The sequence below is a fragment of the Onychomys torridus genome, chromosome X (assembly GCF_903995425.1).
Source record: "Onychomys torridus chromosome X, mOncTor1.1, whole genome shotgun sequence".
Lineage (NCBI taxonomy): Eukaryota > Metazoa > Chordata > Mammalia > Rodentia > Cricetidae > Onychomys > Onychomys torridus.
Window position 1 is genome coordinate 20,376,058 of NC_050466.1, and position 20,370 is coordinate 20,396,427.

Below are 20,370 nucleotides of genomic sequence, written 5' to 3' on the forward strand. Positions count from 1 at the left end.
CAGGCCTTTAATCTGAGGAGCTAGAGGCACAGGCAGGTGGATCTCTGTGAGCCAACTGTCAGCCTGGTCTATATAAAAAGTCCCAGGCCAGTCAAGACTGCATAGTGTGACCATATCTAAAAAAATAAATAAATAAATAAAATTACCCTTTTTTTATCACACTGACAAGAAGAAAAGTGAGTAATACATCTTCCTTTTCTTTCCCTTCTCCTCTCATGTTGCTTTCTTCTATTAAGAGTGTTTCTCTTGGGGCTCAGAGGTTAAGAGCACTGGCTGTTCTTCCAGAGGTCCTGAATTCAATTCCCAGCAACCACATGGTGGCTCACAACCATCTAGAGTGAGATCTGGTGCCCTCTTCTGGTGTGCAGACATACATACAGGCAGACATTGTATACTTAATAAATAAATAAATCTTTTTAAAAAAGAGAGGGAGAGAGAGAAAGGGAGGGAGGGAGAGAGAGAGAGAGAGAGAGAGAGAGAGAGAGAGAGAGAGAGAGAGTTTCTCTTAACCAGAGAGGAAAGGAAAAGCCACAGGGCCGAGGATCTCTGTGCCTGAGCATGTATGTGGCACTCGGCCCTTCTAAATCCCACTCTTGGGATGGCAAGAGGCAGCAGGGCAGTTTGAGGTGTTCACAGCCACAGGAGGGAAGGACAATTCCCTGCAGTAGAGCTGAAGTCGGTTGTGTCCTGAGAGCCATACAAAGGCTGCTGTGGGTGGCAGTTGTACGCTGTGATAATAGAGGAGGCAGAACAACAGCCTCTGGATTTTTGCTTCTCAGTCTCATGTTTGGTAAATATTAGGGGGTGGGTAGCAGAGAAGAGGTGATTCTCATTCCCCTCTGAGGTCAGAATTGGAAAACTAAAGGATAAATTTGAAGGTTCCTGGCAGAGCCAGGGAGCTAACTGGCTGCAGTCCACATACCCTTGGGGATTGGAGAGGGAAAAGGCCCACAGTACCAGTGCATAGTTTCCTAGCAACAGGCAAGCACCTTGAGAAATACTTGGCTTTGTTGCAGCTAGAGAGCTGGCTTGATGCATTTTGGTTCCTGCTTGAGAGTTGAGCTTTACTAATGCTTTGAATCTCTGCACACCACAAAGAACAAGAAACATCTAAGTAGCCATCCCACTGCCAGCCTTGTCAGCTCTGGCTTCCTGAGCTGCCTCCAAGGTCTGGGTGGCCTACAGGCCACCCTCTGATGTACTTAAGAGGGAACATAATGTACTCTAATGGTGCTATGGAGGGAGCCACCCTTCATGAACACAAATGTCTCTCTACCACCTACCCCCTCACCTGCCCCATGCCTGTCCACGTTCTTTAATATCTATGCACATTCTGTGAATGTGTGCACACCTCTCTTCATGAGGTCCATGAATCTTTTACTCCAAAAGGTGCCCTGCCACTGGCTAGTGACAATGACTAGTTAGAGAAGTTGTGTCCAAAAGGGGTGAAATTACAGGATTTGTTGATTCTTAAAAAGCATCCCCCCTACATTCTGCCATAGAAAGAAAAGGAAAGAAATGGAAGAGGAGCAGACAAAAGGAAGAAGAAAAATGAGGAAGAAAGGGAAAAGTTGAGAAGGAAGGGATGGGCAAATAAAGAAAAAGCAGAAATGGTTTTCTGAGCTTCAAGGTAACCTCACCATTAACTCCTCCCACCCCCACAGGGTTGAAGCAATCCTTTTATTAAATGGGCTCAATTTATAATGAGTCACTTTTAATGGGTTCAGTGAAACATCGTGTACTTTCAGGTACTGAATAAAGAACATAAGCAGCGCTGTTTGCATTTTTCATGGGCTGAGATTTTTTAGCTTAAACTTGGCAATTCACCAAATGGACAGGAAAGGGACAAGTCCATGAGTAAAGTAGAGGAACTAACCTAGCATTCCAGACTGGGAAATATGGCCAGGAACCTTCATTGTTTTAGATAAAACTGCATGGAGTTCAGTTTCCGAGCAGAAGTAGGAAGTGATAATGCCTATAGAATTTGGGCTTAGCTGAAACTGAAGGGGTCATGGGGAAATGATCTCAAAGGGCAAGAGAAGTAGTGCCGTCTCAGCATATAGCCTTCCTGTTCTGACGTATGGGAAGTTCATTAGAAGTGAGAAATTGGAATGCAAGACTGAAATAATCTGTTGCCTCACACTCAGGTCTCACAACTTCCTCAGGGCTAAGTGACCCACAACAAATCCTTGCCCATTTCTGACCACAAGAAATGTTTCCCAGACTTCCTAACTGGATCATTACACAATGAAGACATGATTTTGAGGGACTCAAACAAACCCCTGTGAGGGGCTGGTGAGATGGCTGATCCAGTAAAGGCACTTGCCACCAAGCTTGACCTGAATTTGGCTTGGGACCCACATGGTGGAAGGAGAAAACCACCTCCTGCAAGTTGTCCTCATGGCATACATGTACACACACACACACACACACACACACACACACACACACACACACAAAATTAATTAATTAGTTGATTAAAACCATGAATCTCATTTTTCTATTAACCATAGTAAAGAGAAGGACAGAGAGTCACAGAGATAATTTTACTTAAAAATGAACAAAATAGGGGCTCAGAGGTTAAGAGTACTGGCTGTTCTTCCAGAGGACCTGAGTTCAATTCCCAGTACCCACATGGCAGCTTACAACTGTCTATAACTTATAATGATATTTTATTTGTATTGAAATGTGATTTTATTTGTATGTCAATAAAGTTGCCTTGAGGTCAGAGCAAGCCAGAGCAGAAGCTGAGCAGTAGTGGTGCACGCCTTTAATCCCAGCACTTGGGAGGCAGAGCTAGGTGGATCTCTGTGTGTTCAAGGACACAGCCAGCATGGCAGACACAGGCCTTTAATCTCAATACCAACCATAGAAGACCTGGAGTTCTGTACAAACAGGCAGTGACAAGGAGGTCATGTGGCTGGGTTTACAACCAATGAGAAAACAGAACAGAAAGTCTTTAAATAGACAGGACGCATAGAAGTAGGTCTCTTGCGGAGAGGAAGAACAGCAGAAGCAGTGAAGGGTAAGGTTTTCCGCTTTTGCTCTGACCTCGTGGTTTTTAACTCTGCAATCGGTTCTGTGTTTCTTATTTAACAAGCTGGATACATCTACAATAACTCCAGTTAAAGGGGACCTGATACGCTCACACAGACATACATGTAGGTAAAAACACCAATGTCTGAGTACCTTAAAGAGGAATTTCCTATTAAGAGTTTGTGGGTAAGCTGGGTGGTGGTGTTGCACACCTTTAATCCCAGAACTCAGAAGGCAGAGGCAGGTGGATCTCTGTGGATCTAGAGTGAGATCCAGGACAGACTCCAAAGCTACCCAGAGAAACCCTATCTTGAAAAACTGAAAAAAAGAGTTTGTGGTAACTGTCACATGGGATATTACTATTCCTAGTTAGAAGGTTCATCATGAAGCTTAAATTCCTAAAGTCAATAGAATTTACTTTGATATGAAAATAAAAATAGCTCATCATGGAGGCTCACACCTATATTCCCAGCATTTAGGAGGTTGAATCATAAGTACTGCTACAAATTCAAGGCCGGCTTTTCTAGCTAGTGAAACCTTGTCTCAAAAGGAACCATAGGAATCTGTGAAATGGTTCAACAAACAAAGGTGCTTGCCTCCAAGTCCTCTGACCTCCACACATATGCTATAGCACACACACAGACACCACACATACACACACACTAAATAACTGTTTTTTTTTTAGAACAAAAGAAAGAGGAAAGAAGGAAGGGAGGGAGGGAGGGAGGAAGGAAGGAATAAAGGAAGGAAGGGAGGGAGGGAGGGAGGGAGGAAGGAAGGAAAAAAGGAAGGAAGGAAGGAAGGAAGGAAGGAAGGAATGGAAGGAATGGAAAAGGAAAGGAAAGGAAAGGAAAAATAGAAGACTCTTCTTGTGTTGGGCCCACAACCTCTCCATCCTAGGATGGTTTGTTTCATTATTGAGGCCCCAAGGGAATGGTACCATCCCTGTGTAAATTTCAACAGGCCTTAATTCTCTTAAAAGAGAAATATGTTGCCTCTTTTACTGCTGAAATTATGCTCTTCTTTATAGTTGCCTTTTTGAACAAAAAGGATTGGATAAGAAGTATTAGAGCCATCTTCCTGTGGCTAATAAGACTTTAGTCAAATTCTAATATAATTTTTCTAAGCCTTAATGCTCTCTGCTGGTAGTGATACTGTATTTAACAGGAGTGAACAAGTCTATATTCATATTATATTACTATAAAGCCATAGACCACTTCAAACCAAATGCAACTAATAATTTTAAAGTTTCAATCATTTCGTTAAACTAAAGCTGAAATTAGGTTCTCCAAGGATTTCAGCTTAGCAAACATTAGCTAAGAAAGTGATGCTTTATATCCCCTTGTGTCACTTAAGGGCTGTAATCAACTGAAGCAAAAATCATTTGGAGTTTCTTTCCTTTAAGGGATTTTCTGGGGGCTGGAGGGATGGCTCAGTGGTTAAGAGCACTGACTGCTCTCCCAGAGATCCTGAGTTCAATTCCCAGCAACCACATGGTGCTTCACAATCATCTATAATGAGATCTGATGCCCTTTTCCTGAATAAAGGCATACATGCAGGCAGAACACTATATACATAATACATAAATAAATCTTTTTAAAAAAATAATAAAAGGATTTTCCTATCTCAGTTTTTGGTTGGCCAGGTTTTAGTGCCATACTTGGCCAATGGTTTACAATGACTTGCATGGTTTAGAAGTATCCCTTAAAGGTTCAGATGTTGAAGGTCTAGTCCCCAAGCACTCTGAGGGGTAATGCAACATTTACAAGCCTACACAATATGGCCAGTTGGTCACAGACTGTCCAAAACTGTGAGCAAAAATTATCCTCTCTCGTTTAAGAGTTGATTATGGTCTTGTGTGTTTTGTCATACTGAAGGAAAGCTACTAGCACAATCACTGTTCATATACAAAGACCCATTTGACATGTTTTTCCAAAGCACCTCCTCACTGCACACAGTGAGTTTCTTTTGCCCTTTTTATGCCTCCATTTCTCTACAGTTAGTCACATCTCAAAAGAAAATGTTGAAAATGTAAAAGTTTTTTTGGTTTTTCAAGACAGGGTTTCTCTGTGTAGTTTTGGTGCCTGTCCTGGAACTCACTCAGTAGCCCAGGCTGGCCTCGAACTCACAGAGATCCGCCTGCCTCTGCCTCCCAAGTGCTGGGATTAAAGGTGCATGCCACTATTGCCTGGTGAAATGTAAATTTGGTAACACTATTTCTGACCTATGTAATAAGGCAAAAAGATGGGGGGAAGTGTTGTAAAAGTATTTTCTCTATGTAGCTCTAGTTAGCATGTTTTTAAAAAAAACAAAGGGACTTCCTCACTAGAGGTCTGATTCATACCTCTGTATGGCTGAGAACACACTTGTGTCAAGCATCAGGGCTATGCCTCTCCCCATGACAAAAGCCACTGTTGAACAGGAATCCAAGGTAACTTACTCAAGCTGCCATCTCGCAGCCAAATTATCTTCTCTTTGTGTGTTTAAGTACAATCTGGGATACTTCACTCCTACCATCCTCCTCTGTTTTCCTCCCATTCTATTTCTTCTCTCATGCTCCTCCCACTTCCCTGCAGGTCCTTAATCTAGTCACTGGTTCCTCCAGGATGATAAAGTCCATTGGGGTAGAATGCCTGGCTAATTCCTATCAATTCCAAAAGCAATGGAAAGGGTCTATAAATTAGTCAAGGACAATAACAAGGACTGAGTTACAGCAAAAGGAGCAAAGAGTGTTTTTTTCTCTCTCCAAACATACCTGAAAGTCATAAGCAGAATAAGGTGGCAGGTGAGGAGGGCTATGGTAGTAGGTATTGTATGATGCCACTTGGGGGCGAGCATAGTAAGAAACAGTTGGATGGGCGTTTTCAACAGAGCAATTCAGTGCTGGAAGAGTAGGGTTCTGCAGAAAAACAAATTAGAAACAATATATTACATACCAGCATCATTGCATGAATGGTTAAATTAAGCCATATTACAGGCATATTATAGCATATCACCCAGCTATTGATAAACAAAGATTTGTATTTAGTGATATAAACAAATATTCCTGATATTTGTATATAATAGTGATATTATAAAAAATAGTGGTATTTACTGATAAAAAATGCTTATATTTAGGTAAACAAAGACCTATATTTAGTGACAGAGAAAGCTGTCCAGAGTATCCTGTTATTTGTTTTCTATTTATGGGGTTTTTGCCTATATGTATGTCTGCACCCACACATGTGGCTGGAAGAAAATGTCAGGTTCCCTGGAACTGGAGTTACAGATGATTGTGAGCCTCTCTGTGGGTGCTGGGAATTCCAGGTCCTCTGGAAGAGCAGCCAGTCCTCTTAAGCACTGCGCCATCTCTGCAACCCCTGTTGTTATTTTTTAGCTACTATGGAGCTAGAAATATAGCTCAGTGGTAGAGCATTTGCCTAGTATGTGAAGGCCTTGGAGTCAATCCCCAAAAGGCTACTGGGATAAATGAATGTAGTGTGCTCTCATTATGTTTAAAAACCCCAGTTACATATTTATGTGTGTGAATGCAAAGAAATTAATTTGGAAATATTCATAGAAAACTGTTATTTAAAGTTACTTCTGCAGAGGGAAGTAATATTAGGAGGAAAATGAAACTCTTAACATTCTATTATATATGCCAATATTTTTGCAATTAATACATATTGGGTCATTTTTTCTTAAGCTTTATATTTGTCTTAGATTTATGTATTTTATTTTAGGTGTATGATTGTTTTGCCTGCATGTGTGTATGTGCACCACATGTGTGCCTGGTGCCCACAGAGGTCAGAAGAGGGCATCAGATTCCCTAGAACTAGAATTACAGATGGTTGTGAGCTACCATGTGGGTTCTGGAAGCCCAACCTTGGTCCTCTGCAGTAACAACAAGTGCTCTTAACCACTGAGCAATCTCCCCCCCTTTAAAAAAGGATTTATATTTATTTATGTGTATATGTGTACATGCATGCATGTATGTGCATGTGTCTATATGTGAATATGTGAGGACAGTGTTTGTGAAGATCAGAGGATGGCATTGGATCCCCTGGAGATGGACTTACAGATGGTTGTGAGCTATCATGTAGGTAGTAAAACTGAACTTCAGTCTTCTGCAAGAGCACCAAGTACCCTTAACCTTTGAGCCAGTGGGCCACTGTCTACACCCCACAACTTTTTAGCCTGGAAATCCAAATCTACAGAAATGTTGAAATCATTTTGGTAACGCTTTCATTATTTTTGCAAATAAAGCAGTGTATGAATGCTTTCTATCTTTGCTATAATCTGCTGGCAGGTGTAGCCCTTTCAGAGTTAAAGCCACTGTCATCCAGGTTAGAGACTTGCTCATTAGTTCCCAAGTAGAACTGTGCTTTGTACCACATGGCGCAAAGTGCAGGGGAAATGTTTTTGTTTTGTTTTTTTCCATTTCCCATGTCATAGAACCCTCTTCCATTTGTGTGGACAGGCAACAACTGTCTTCAAGATGGATTTCTTCCTTCCAGCATGTATCTACCCCACGTTAACACCAAGCAGGAGCTTCCTCCAAAGCCATGAAAACATGTGGGTAGGATTTGGCAGCAGCACAGGCAAGCATGGCAAGGTGTTGACAGGGATAGTCCATTACAGAAAGTTGCAGCACAGTTCTGTTGTTCTTTTGCTTGGGGTGGGTTAGTGCACCACACAGATGCCTCTTATGTGGGAGAGGCCTGAGATCGTGGCTTACTTTACAGAGGAAGATCTCTGGGAAGTGCCCTTCTTTCTCGCCCAAAATTCTAAGAAGGCATTTCACCCCTGAGGAAGTACCAGAAAATATGTTTCTTTGATCTCCTGTGCACTAGAACCTACCCTGCCAGCTGTTACAAAATAAAACTATTTATTCAGATAAATCAAGCCTAACCATAGGAGTGCAATCCAACAATGTAACTACATCTGTAAAAGGGGTCCAGGATCATGTCTGAAAGAAAGTGAACTGTTACAGAGAAAGAAGCACAGAAGAACACAAGAGGAAGAGTGAGTGAGCACCAGAAAGATGCTCAACAGTCTAGGCCAAAGGGGAGAAAGAAAATGGGCAGGGCAGCAACGGTGAAATAGATGGGCAGGGATGAAGCAACATAGATAGCCATATGATCTGGTTATAGTTCAAATAGATAATAGGATTTTAAAACATGCTTGTCGGTATTCATATGTTCACATAGGAGTGTGTGTGTGTGTGTGTGTGTGTGTGTGTGTGTGTCAGCTGAAATAATTCTAGAACTCAAATTTTAAGATTCCACTCCCCATTGTTGATCAGTAACTTTCTGAGCTCGTCAAACCAAAGGTTACTCAGAGGCACAGGAAATGGTGAAAGCAATCTTCCCTGATGAAACTGTGTCTACTGAGACAATGGTCATGGACTTTGGAAAAAGTGCCGCTTGTATTCTTCTCTAACTTATTCTAAACCAGAGACACCACTCGGGAACAGAATGGACAGCTTTGCTCACTTTTTAAAGATTCCTCTGAAATGCTCCTATCTTTGATCAACAAACATTGCATTGAACGTTTCCTTAGGATCTCTCTCAAGCATTCATGGTTAGGATGTGAAGACATCCTTTTTCATTTCAGGATTCTGCAACAACTATGCAAACAGTGGCTGCTAGCCCATTGGAAGTGCTGCCAGCTCACAGCACTTGGTTCCTATCCTTCCATCAGCCAGCACCCCTGAGCCTCTCTACAGACTCCAGGGCACTTTAATAAGGGAGCAGACATGCCAGTTACCAACTGCATTTGGACGTAGGTCAAGGATTTTGTTTTGGCTCACACATTTGTATTCTAAGACTTTCTCCATCATGTTCTCATTTTGATGACATCATCTCCTTGGTGGCCTTATGTCCCCCACTATAATTCTCTTATTCTGTGAACCAACTATCTTTGCTTTCATCTTCTCATTTCCCCTGTGGGTCTCTGACAGAGCTTCCAGGCTTATGGTTTAATGACATTTAGAATTTCCCTTGCTCTCCACCCTTACTGTTAAGGAAGCTCCCAAGCAAACTGCATGTAGTGTTTGTTACAAAACTTGAAGAAGCAGAAAGATCTGGACAAATGTCAGTTGGGGAAGAAGGGATGGAGTAGAAGGAGCAAGAAAGAGTCAATCTGGGCTCTAGTCCACATTTTGCTACTTAGTTCTGGACAAACCACTTGAGCCTGCTTGATCTGTTTTCTCATTTGTCAAGTGGTTCTAGTAAAGATCTCCTCAAAGTGAATGTTGAAGGTGTCTAATGAAGATTAAACAACAGTAGATATACAAAGGCCTTTGGGAAGGGCACATGGCCAGTATCAGAACCATCAACAGAGTCCCTTATCTTCTGCACATAAAAAACAACTGAAGTGAAGAATTCAGAGATAGACCTATGTTTGACATTAACTTATTTTTGACAAGAAAACTAAGAGCTAAATGGGGACAGAGCAGTCTCTTAAACATATGTGCTGCAGTAAATCATACATCTGATAAAGGTTTAGTATCCCTAACAGGAGAAGAATGCTTATAACTCAACAGCAAAAAGAAGAAGCATTAAACTTTTTTAAAAAAAGGCAGGCAAAGCCAGGCATGGTGGCACAAGCCTAGATCCCAGTGCACAAGATGCTGAGGCAGGAGGCTTGTGCATTTTTTTTAATTGTATAGTGAAAGGATTATGCATTTGAGGCTAGCCTGGGCTGTCTCTAAAAAAAAGATAGATAGATGATTGATTGATTAATAGATAGATAGATAGATAGATAGATAGATAGATAGATAGATGATGGATGGACAGACAGATAGATGTAAAAACTAAGATGGACAATTTTTCCAAAGAACATATATACATTGTTAGGCCTGCCATTGTTGCTATTATAGAAAGGCCAGTGAAAACTACAATGGTGTACCTACTAGAATCTTTTGTGAATGAGGATGTAAAGGAGTTGGAATCCTTGTGTACTAATGGCAGGAATATGAAATATCTGATGAGGAAAATAGATTATCTCTTTCTCTGGAAGCTAAACATAAAAGCACCATACAACCCAAAACTTCCACTTCAAGTTTACATGAAAAAACCTGGACATTTATATGAATGTTTGTAACAGCATTTGCCTATGGCCAAAAGGTGGGAACAAATGTCCATCAATAAATTTAAAAAGGGAAATAAAATGTGGCACATTCATAGAATGAAATATTATTCAGCCATTAAAAGAAATGAAGTGCTGGCATATGCTGAAAGGTAGAGGCATCTTCAAATGACGGTGAGTGAAAGGAGTCATACAGAACTTCATGTATTAGTCCATTTGTGGGAACATCCAGAAGAGACATGTCCACAGTGACAACAGACTAGTGGCTTCTGATGGTTCAGGACAAGAGGAATAAGGAGTAGCTGACTAATGGTTACAGATTTCATGTAATGAAAGTGCCACAGGACTAAGTAGAGGTGATAACCGTGTGGCATTTTGAGTGAATCACTGAATTGTACACTTAAAAGAGGCTGATGTTGTCATTGAGATGTCCTCCTGAATTTTTTTTTAAACTGAGGGAAATCAACCTTGGAAGGGCTTTATTTCTTGGAACACCACCTTCTAAATCCTTCCTTCTTCCCAACTTGCAGAACTTTCTTGAAGAAAGTTGTCTTTCTTAGGCACACTTTGACTTAACATCCCAATTCCTCTGCCACCATGGAAAATTATCAAATCCTTCACTCAGAGAGATTAGTTAATACAAGGTTTTAACACCTCTGTGGCATATTAGCCAACCTATTTAAGATGTTACTATCTGGGGCTGGAGAGGTGGCTTGGTGGTAAAGAACATGTATTGTTCTTAGAGAGGACCTGAGTTCAATTCCCAGCACCCACATCAGGCATCTTACAGATGCTTGTAACCCCAGCCCCAGAGGATGCCCCTAACCTAGGCACATGCACATATACAGACAAACACATATATAAAACACATAAATAAACAATAATAAAAATATAAAAAATAAATGTTACTACCTTAATTTTGAAAACAGACAAGAAAAAAATGGGGGCAATGCCTATCCAAAAATATGGAAGGAAAAAAAACAAAGTAGAATTTTTAGCACCATGACTTTATGGGGTAAAATCAGAGTGAGGGACACTGTAGTGGATAGCCATTCCAGCCTTGGCCTGGAAGTTCCAACCCCCATTGAGGCTTCAGTAATGGTCACGCCTACAAGGCGGGGCTGAGAGAGGAAGCTGAAGACCCAGGATCAAGAAGAGAGGCTTCTCTTGGTTCCAGGACCCTGGACGCTGGAGGTAGACCGAGCAGAGTTCTCCAGAGAACACCGCCAGACTGTGCCATCCCTTTCCCAGACCCTGCAACCTATCCCTTCATTTGTAAGCTACCCCACAAAATAAACCTCCCTTTTAACTACATGGAGTGGCCTTAATAATTTCACCAATAGGACACCTTGCAGGTAAAGCAGCATTCATGCATCAATGCAGCCTTTCCCACCCCTCCACTGGGCAGGAAAGCCCTTCCCATTCAGGCAATCCCCACCACTATGAGATTCTTCTGGGAAAAGCATCCAAGGACAATGGCAATTCTTTTTCTCCAAAAAAGCTTCAAGCCAGAAACAGCTATGTCTCCTAAACACTTCCTTCCTTGGACCCCAGGGGACAGGAAATCCTTCTCTTTCCTAGGATGACAGCTGTATCAATGCTTACCTTACTCCTTTGTGCTTGGGTTTTCTAAAGCAAGAACAGAGGGAATGAGAAATGTATGCACGGGAGATGGAGAGAAGAGAGAATGATAGACTGGGGATGGACCAAGAAAGATTTCTCATGACTGATTCACCAGCGGGATACCCAATATTCCTAATGCGGTCAGTTCTACTGGGGACTTTGTAGCCAGAACTCGATTGTTTCTCTTACCCTAGGTGCCTTTCATTTTACCATCACTACCTTTTTGACTATCTATCTGGGGTCAGATTAGAGACTGCTATTCAAAATCCTGTTTTGGGGGAGGGGGATCCCAAAAAGAATATAAACAGCCAAGGGTCTAGAAATTGCCTTTCTTACTTCCTTGGGTCAAGAGAAAGTCCCTTTTATGCAGAAAATAATTTTCTAAGGATATGTGAAGCGGTGGTCCTCAACCCCGCCTACAGATCAGAATCACCAGGGGAGCTCTCAAGAAACCATTCAGAGATGGATTTCCATTTACACCAACTGAATCAGAATGTCTGCAGAAAGGGCCCAAGCATGTGAATGTATTTTATTTTGTTTTGCTTTGTTTTCTAATACTCCAGGTGATTCTAATATGAAGCCAGATTAATAACCATGGTTTAAAACTAACAGCTCCATAATTGGAGATCAAAGTTTACCAGCATAGCAAATAAATTATTAGAAATGTTTTGAAAGCAAAAGAATGGGGCATCCTCTGTTATCGAGGGAGCATACGTTATTGAGGATTCTGAGTGCTGGTGTGCATTTGCAGCCATGCACACGAATATGGAGAAGACTTGAAAGAGAGGAACAGGAATGTGGGTAGGCAACTGGGGTTGAAGGCAAGATTTGGCAAGCAGCTTAAGCCTGGGGCTGAGTCTTCAGGTACAAGAGAAAAGCCTCGATGCCTTTACTGGAGAAACTGCATGGTGGAATTCCTGTAGGAGACTAGCATTAATCTTACCTACAGCTAAACATAAACTCTCTTTCCTTCATTGTCTCCCAAAGATCATTAAGGAGAAAACTAACTAGGGAAGCTGAAAGTGTGGAAAAGGTATAATATATTGTTTGCACAAGCAGAGTGAATGGGAAGTCTGAAACCCCCCTCCCACTCATTTCTCTCCCCAAGTGTGCCTCAAGATAACAGGAAGTTCATGTTAACAAGAAATATATACAGATTGATGGCATTTTCACTCCAACTTGAGATAGTTGAAGGCAGCTGCATGTGCTACATTCTGATTCCTCCCTTGAAATTATGTATCTCCGTGGCCCCAAACATCCTAGCCTCGTTCCCCATCTCCAAACAGAAGGCACTGCTAAGTGCAAAGTTGTTTTCTCTCTTACCATATCTTTAAATCCTCCAAGGACTGCAGCAGTGATGATACCCAGGAACAGGCCAACGATGTTGAGGATGGTGGCAGACCAGAGTAGGTGGTACAGGTGGATGATGTCCTGGCAGCTGCTGACATCAATGTATTCATAGTACCCACCAGTGATTTCCACCCTGCTGCATGGGGAGAAGCACACTACAGTCAGTCTCCTAGGAGCAGAAAATCTCCCTCCCTTGCTGCCACCATTAGTATCTGACTACTGTGTAGCTCAGGGTAAAAAAGATGCCTAGGAAGGTGGGGATCTGTTGTAAGGGGTATCATTGCAGTTGGCGTGGAGTGTGCAACAAAACAATAAACCTAAGTGTGATTGGTGTGGGTCTAAAAATGTTGCCTGTTGGAGAGACTCTTGTAACCATCACTAACACTGACTAAATGACATTCATTGATGCATATTATCTATCAGGCACAGTGCTTAGCATTTCACATATGTCAATTCAGTAAATCTGGGCTGTCCAATATGGTAGTTACTAGCCATATGTGACAACTTAGTAAGTAAAATTTAAAGTTCAGGCATTTGGTCTTCTCATGTTTCAAGTGTTTCCTAGCCATATGTAGATAGTGGTTATTGGACTGGACAGAGCATATTATAAAGCATTTCTATTATCACAGCAATGCCCATCAGCACTGCAAATGCTTACAATATTTTATAAGGTAGAAAAGCAGTTCTCAACCTCCAGATAAAGACCCCTTAGGGGTCAAATGACCCTTTTACAGGGGTCACCTAAGACCAACAGAAAACACAGATATTGACATTATGATTCCTAACAGTAGCAAAATTACAGTTATGAAATAGCAACAAAAAGATTTTATGGTTGGGGAGTCACCACAACATGAGGAACTGTGTTAAAGATTTGCAGCATTAGGAAGCTTGAGAACCACTGAGGTAGATGTCATTACACTCCCACTTTTCAAATGAAAGAAGTGAAGCACAGGGAGGGACCTTGGTCAAGTCATAAGTAGTAGCTGAACTCCAAGTGAGGCTTCAAAGACTTCATGTCCTTGGAGAGGTCTTCCTTGGCTACCTTGTCTAAAGATGCTCACACTCATGAGTCACATTATTTGAAACGGACTGATGTGTACTCCCTGTCCACAAATACATATAGGGAAGACATAATCCCCGCAGGTTCTGCATCTACAAATTCAATCAGCCATGGATTAAAAATTTAAAGTGTGGGTCTGTATGAACATATATAGACCGTTTCCTGTTGTTATTCCATAAATGATATAATATCTCGTATCATGACATTTACATTGGATTAGGAATTATATTTAATGTAAAGGTGATTTAAAATATATAGAAATCTGTATGTAGGTTGTGTAGGTTATAGTATCCATTTATGCAAAAAACTTCAGCATCTACAGATTTTTGTCTCAGTGGGGGAGAAGGAGATAGAACCAATCATCTCCCTCGTGCTGATAGATGAGTGACAAACTCACTGGTTTACTAGGCTAAACTTGGGTAGAATAATTTCTTTGGTCTATCTCTGCTCTTTCTAGAGTGAAGAGACACATGTTCATATCTCAGGAAAAAAACTCACTCAATTGCCATGCATGACACACATTTGGTGCTGCATAAATACCTGGTAAAGGAATTAAATGGAAATCCTGTCCTTTTGGATAATGCAAGGCAGCTAACGTGAAACATGGTGCTTACAATTAAACATACAATGAAATGCCCTAGCATCTGAAGGCTATTACATGAGACTTCCCTTTAAGTTTACAAATAAATTTAACTTAGGATTCTTTGAAAACAATTTCTCTAAGGAATTGAAATCAGTGTGGTTACAGGGCAGACTATATCAGAATCACCAATGTGTGTATTTACATGTGTCTGCCTGTGTGTAACAACTGTATTCTTTGTGTGTGGCTATGAATCTGTGTGCAAGCTTACAGAAGCACACCAGAGGGCATTGGATCCCCAGAAACTGGAGTTACAGGCAAAAGACTGACCTTGGTTTCCAAAGCATCCATATCATGCAGCTCACAACTGCCTGTAACTCCAGTTAACCACTGAGCTGTGTCTCCAGCCCCTCAGAGTAGAATTTTAAGAGTACTTAAAGTCATCTGAATTTGAATTGAATTTCAACATCTTTAAGAACATATCTGAAGAGCCCATTCATCAGCATACCTTGAGTGTCTCCTATGAATTGGCACTGGTGGTGGGGAAGGAGAGTGTACACATTACTTATTACCCCCAAAAGATGCATCTGTACAGGTTCAATCCCTTTGAAAAGGGCAGGTATATGTATAATGGTGAGTGTGGGGTTGTAAGAGCACGTTAGTGGCTTCAAAGCCACCTGACATCCTCCCAATTATCTTTGCCTACTTTCTAGGCTACTGAGAGTAAGTGAATAGTACATATAGGAAGGCAGTATACCCTAGTAAACTCAGGAGTCAAGCTGCATTTGAATCCTGACTGACAAAAACATTTTTAACTTCTCTGAGCCTGGTAGATCTAATTAGAATGTTGCATGACCAAGCCTGATAGATGGCTTGATGTACAAAAAAGGCTTGCCTTGTAAGCTTGATGACCTGAGTGCTATCCGCAGAACTCACATTTTAAAAGTCAGATGTGGGAGCATCTGTAATCCCAGTACTCCTATGGCAAGATGGAAAGAGGAGAGCCAGAATTGTCTAGAAGCTTGTGGCCAGCTAGCAGAAGCAGAAATAAGGCAGGAGACCCTGCCTTACTAAGATGGAAGGTGAGAACTGACCCCTCCACACATGTGTGGCACATGCTCATGCTTACACACACACACACACACACACACACACACACACACACACACACACACACACATTAAAATTTAAAAGGCTGTGTATAAAGCAGTATTCTAGCACATAACAAGTAGAAAAAAATTTTTTTTCTTATGAGACCCACTGTCTGGAAACATAATTCAGACTTTTGAACCACATTTTTAAAGACACTAATGTTTTAAGTGCACATGCCTCAACATGGAGTTGTGAGTAGTTCATTTAAATCTATAATAATTTGGGACTTGATATGGAGCATTTGTCTAGCATGTACCAGTCCCCTGGTTCCATCTTTGGCACTTCATAAAGAGAAAAAAGTAGTCCATTTTCCAGAGTATAGTTGGTTTCAATTTGAGTGAACCATGAAGCAAAAGAAATTTAATGCTTAATCATAGTACAGGTTTTAGCAAATTAATGTGGTTTGCTTCTATCTGGGAGTCATGATTTCATTTGGTCCACTTTCTGGGAAAAAAATGTACCCTAAAATTCTATCTTTTGCCTTCCTATTACCCTTACCCTTGGGCCTCCATAACTGTCAGGCACTCCCACCATACTCTAGGGATGTTTGGTTAATCTTCCTAAAAGTTTTCTAAAACTTAAAGTCATTCATTTGTTCAAAACTTGTTCATGGCTGTTCACTATCAGTAAGACAAAAAATGATCCAGGGCTGATGAAAATGCTTATTGGGAAAAGACACTTGCTGCAAACCTGATGACTTCCACAAGTTGTTCTCTGATGTGTACGTGTGCACTGTGGCATGTGTACACACACACACATACAAATACATAAATATATCATAAGAAAAAATGAAATGAAAAATTGTCCAAATTTCCATCTGCTACAATCTAGGTTAAGAATGCAGTGCACACTCCAGCTAGACTGTAGTTCTCAGGAAATGCTGGAGCTTACTCAAAACCTTTGTTCAGATTTTTCCCTTCTAGAAGGTACTGTCTTCAGTTCCCGGCCTGTCTAGATCCCCCATTGGCTCAAAGTTTCAACAGGGCCTTCTCAAGGATTCCACGGCCCATTCATGAGATTTTCCCCTGAACACTCACAGCCTCAGACAGTCTTTTCTTTTTTGTTCATCTGTTATTAGTTTTCCATCTAAGCTAATATGTATTGAGAGGCTGCTCCATGATGAGTAGTACAGTATAACCAAGTCCAAGGCCACCATGATGTCTGTCTCTGTTAAACTTGTAACTTCTTGGAAGAGACAGCCGTCTCTCACATTACATCGTTTTTGTGTCTCTCTTGCTGCCTAGAACAGTGCTAGAAATATTAAAGACCATGGATGAATACACAGTGAATGAGGAACTGAGTGCAAAGCCTTATCATTGCATTGATCAGGACAGTGCTCATTAGATATGGGCTCGCTTTCCCTTGCACTCCACTCACTGGGTGGGCCTAAAGAAATAGACAACCTGTGTTCAAATTACTACTTAACACAGGCACTAGCAGCTGATCTTGGGGAAAGCAAGAAGGTGTCTTTCTGTTCTTCACTAAGAGAAAGTCGGCTTGGAGTGGTAATTTATCTTCTACTCTCTTCTTCTCTCTTCATCCTTCTATCTCTCTCTATTTGCCTCCCTCCCTCCCTCCCTCCTTCCCTCCCTGTCTCTCTCATTCACCCTATTTTTAAATTCCCCTTCTGGCAAACTGAGTTTCTATGAAGCACATAGTAGGAATGTCATGAAGGTTTGTTAACGGGAATGAGGAATGGAAGGAAGCTGTCCTCTATCCCTATGTTCCTAGCTGAGACAGGTCACAAACCACTCCATTTCCTTTAGGTCACACAGTGAACACCAGCGATATTGACTTGACCTCTCCAAAGAGGAGTGACTAGATGAAAGGAAGAGACATTCTAAAAGGCCACTGCAGAGAAGCTGTGTCCTAGAGAAAGCCACCTTCCTGCACTAAGCTAAATGGAATAATCTATGTTTGGTATTAAACCTCACCACCCATGACGTCAGTGAAGGTCTGTGGGTTCGAGGGGACAGTAGACACTCTGTTTCTGTAGCACTGTACAAATGACTGCCTGATGTTTTTGTTCCCACTTTTTTTTTTCTTGGCCTCCTTTCCAGGAAATGGACTAGAGGAGCTGGCAATTGATTAAAAATAGGCTTCGTGTGAGGAAAACAAATATGCATTCGGCAAAATTAAAGTCTCCAAGCCTCAGAATGCTGGTTGCTAGCTATATTTAGGCCTTGAATTTAACTCTCATTGGCTCTGGCTGAAAAAAAAAAAAACCTAGGTCAAGGAAAAAGCTTTGCCTTCATTGCGAGTCTGTCCTCTATTTAGTCTTATAGTTACTTTCTGAACTGATGGAAATGTAAGCAAGTCATTTTCTATCGGTTTTGTCCTTGGGATCCTGGCAACACAGACTTGGGTCTGCCTTCTAGATACATGGCAGACTAAAGCTACTCCCGAGCTTGAAGATCTTTAGGAACGCCATGACCTGTGTCAGTTGCTGCATGTAATATTTTCTTTCTCTGTTGAAAAGAAGGTTTTGTCTTATTTTGGAGTGGATTGTTTGTTTGTTTGTTTGTGACAGGGTTTCTCTGTGTAACAGCTCTGGCTGTCCTGAAACTCACTCTGTAGACCAGGCTGGCCTTGAACTCACAGAGTTCTGCCTGCCTCTACCTCCCAAGTGCTGGGATTAAAGGCATGTGCCACTGCTTTCATCAGTTCTTTTCTTTAGTCATGCCTGTGCTGGAGGCAGGGGATACTGATGAAGTGGAATCATAGCCCCTGGCCTTTGGAAGTTCAGTCTAGTACAACTTTTTAATAAATCCCTTTCTTAAAAACAACGCTGGCATGAGTTGCTTTACAAAAGTCAGCTATTGTGAAATTTAGATTAATAAAAAAATAAGTTGGGTTTGTGTCTCCACTAGAAAAAAATAGGGAGACAATATTCACCCACAGGCTCAGATAAATGGGATTTAAGTAACCTTTTATGTATCCAATCCTTTTTCTGAAACATATCCACTGTAGAGACAAAGCTCTCTCTCTCTCTCTCTCTCTCTCTCTCTCTCTCTCTCTCTCTCTCTCTCTCTCTGTGTGAGTGTGTGTGTGTGTGTGTGTGTGTGCGCGCGCACGCGCGCGCACACGCGCGCACATGAGAGATCACTTCTTATCTCTAAGAGTCTCCAGACCCTGTTCAGTTCCTGGCGTCCTCCAGCCCTATTTCATGAGGTCATGGAGCAGGAAGGGAGAGGCATGGGAGAGGTAGGTGGAAAGGACAGCAGCAAAGAGAGTGGAGAGATAAGAAGGGCGTGAACAGAAATAATCCCAATTCTTATGTTCCTTTGATTACTTTCAGAAAAATGAGCTCAAAAAGTATAATGATAGCATACTCTCAATCATCCCTATTAAGGAGGGACTACCTTTATATTTGCTGGTTATTATTACAACATGAATAATTATGCATCTCCCATCCACCCCAGATAATCCTTACACCTCATTTGTGCCTTCAAATTTCTCGTTCTCTATTGCCAGATATTTCAAAGAAATGAGACTGGTATTAGCCAAAATCATAAAGGTCTAGGGTGAGCTCTCCCATGCTTCTTTCCACTTCCAGCCTGTCAGTTTTCAATCCTCAGACCAGAGAAACTGGTCTCTGAATATCAACAGGAAGGGAATGTGTAGGAGTACACCATTACCCTCTAAGGCCTCTCCATCTAGATCCCTCTAGCCCTCCTCTGCTACTTCCCTCCCTTCCTCCTTTGGCCTTCAGCTCTCCTACACAAAGTCTGAAAACAGCCATGCATAGAGAAGCATTATCTAACAACACCCTTTATGTAGGGCTAGTCACTCATAATCTTTATCACATACTCACACATCCCTGCCAATTCTACCTTCTAAATTGTTCTTTAAAATATACTCCCTGTTGCCAGGCAGTGGTCGCGCACTCCTTTAGGCCCATACTTGGGAGACAGAGGCAGGTGGATTTCTGTGAGTTCAAGGCCAGCCTAGTCTACAAATCGAGTTTCGGGACAACCAGGAATACACACAGAGAAGCCTGTCTTGAAAAACAAACAAACAAAAAATACTTCCTGCTTTCCATTGCCACTAAACCAACTTGGTCTAGGTCTCATTCTCTCCAGCTGTCTGGAGTGTCTACCAGTTCAACTTCATTGTCTATGCTGTATACTTTCAATAGCTCCCAGTTGCTTACATGGTCAAGGCCAAAGGGTTCTTTAATATTTGACTTTGGCTCCTGCTTTCCCTTCACCACCCACTGCATTTTTCTATAGCTGCCTGCACTTCTTACCTCCTGACAACTTGCAAGCATATTTTATCCACCTTTACCTGTGTTTAGTTTGTGTCCTAAATTCCTCCTTATCATGTGTCCCTCATTCGCTTAGGGCACCAGGGTCCTTGCTATGCCCACTGATCCTCACTACATTATTAAATTATGTTCGTGAGCTGGCAAGATGGCTCAGAGGTTAAGAGCACTGGCTGCTCTTCCAGAGGTCCTGAGTTCAATTCCCAGCAACCACATGGTGGCTCACAACCATCT

At 41.6% G+C, this 20,370-nt stretch overlaps 1 protein-coding gene across 3 annotated transcripts in view; it reads right to left on the bottom strand.

Moving 5' to 3' along the window:
- Nucleotides 1–20,370, bottom strand: part of Tmem255a (transmembrane protein 255A) — a 53,890-nt gene that overhangs the window by 4,570 nt on the left and 28,950 nt on the right. For all 3 annotated transcript variants that reach the window (XM_036174449.1, XM_036174448.1, XM_036174447.1), the window contains 2 exons: nt 13,054–13,216; nt 5,792–5,935 (listed from right to left, as the gene is read on the bottom strand). In XM_036174449.1, the coding sequence (XP_036030342.1) occupies nt 5,792–5,935; nt 13,054–13,216 (307 nt within the window). The remainder of the gene's footprint in view (nt 1–5,791; nt 5,936–13,053; nt 13,217–20,370) is intronic.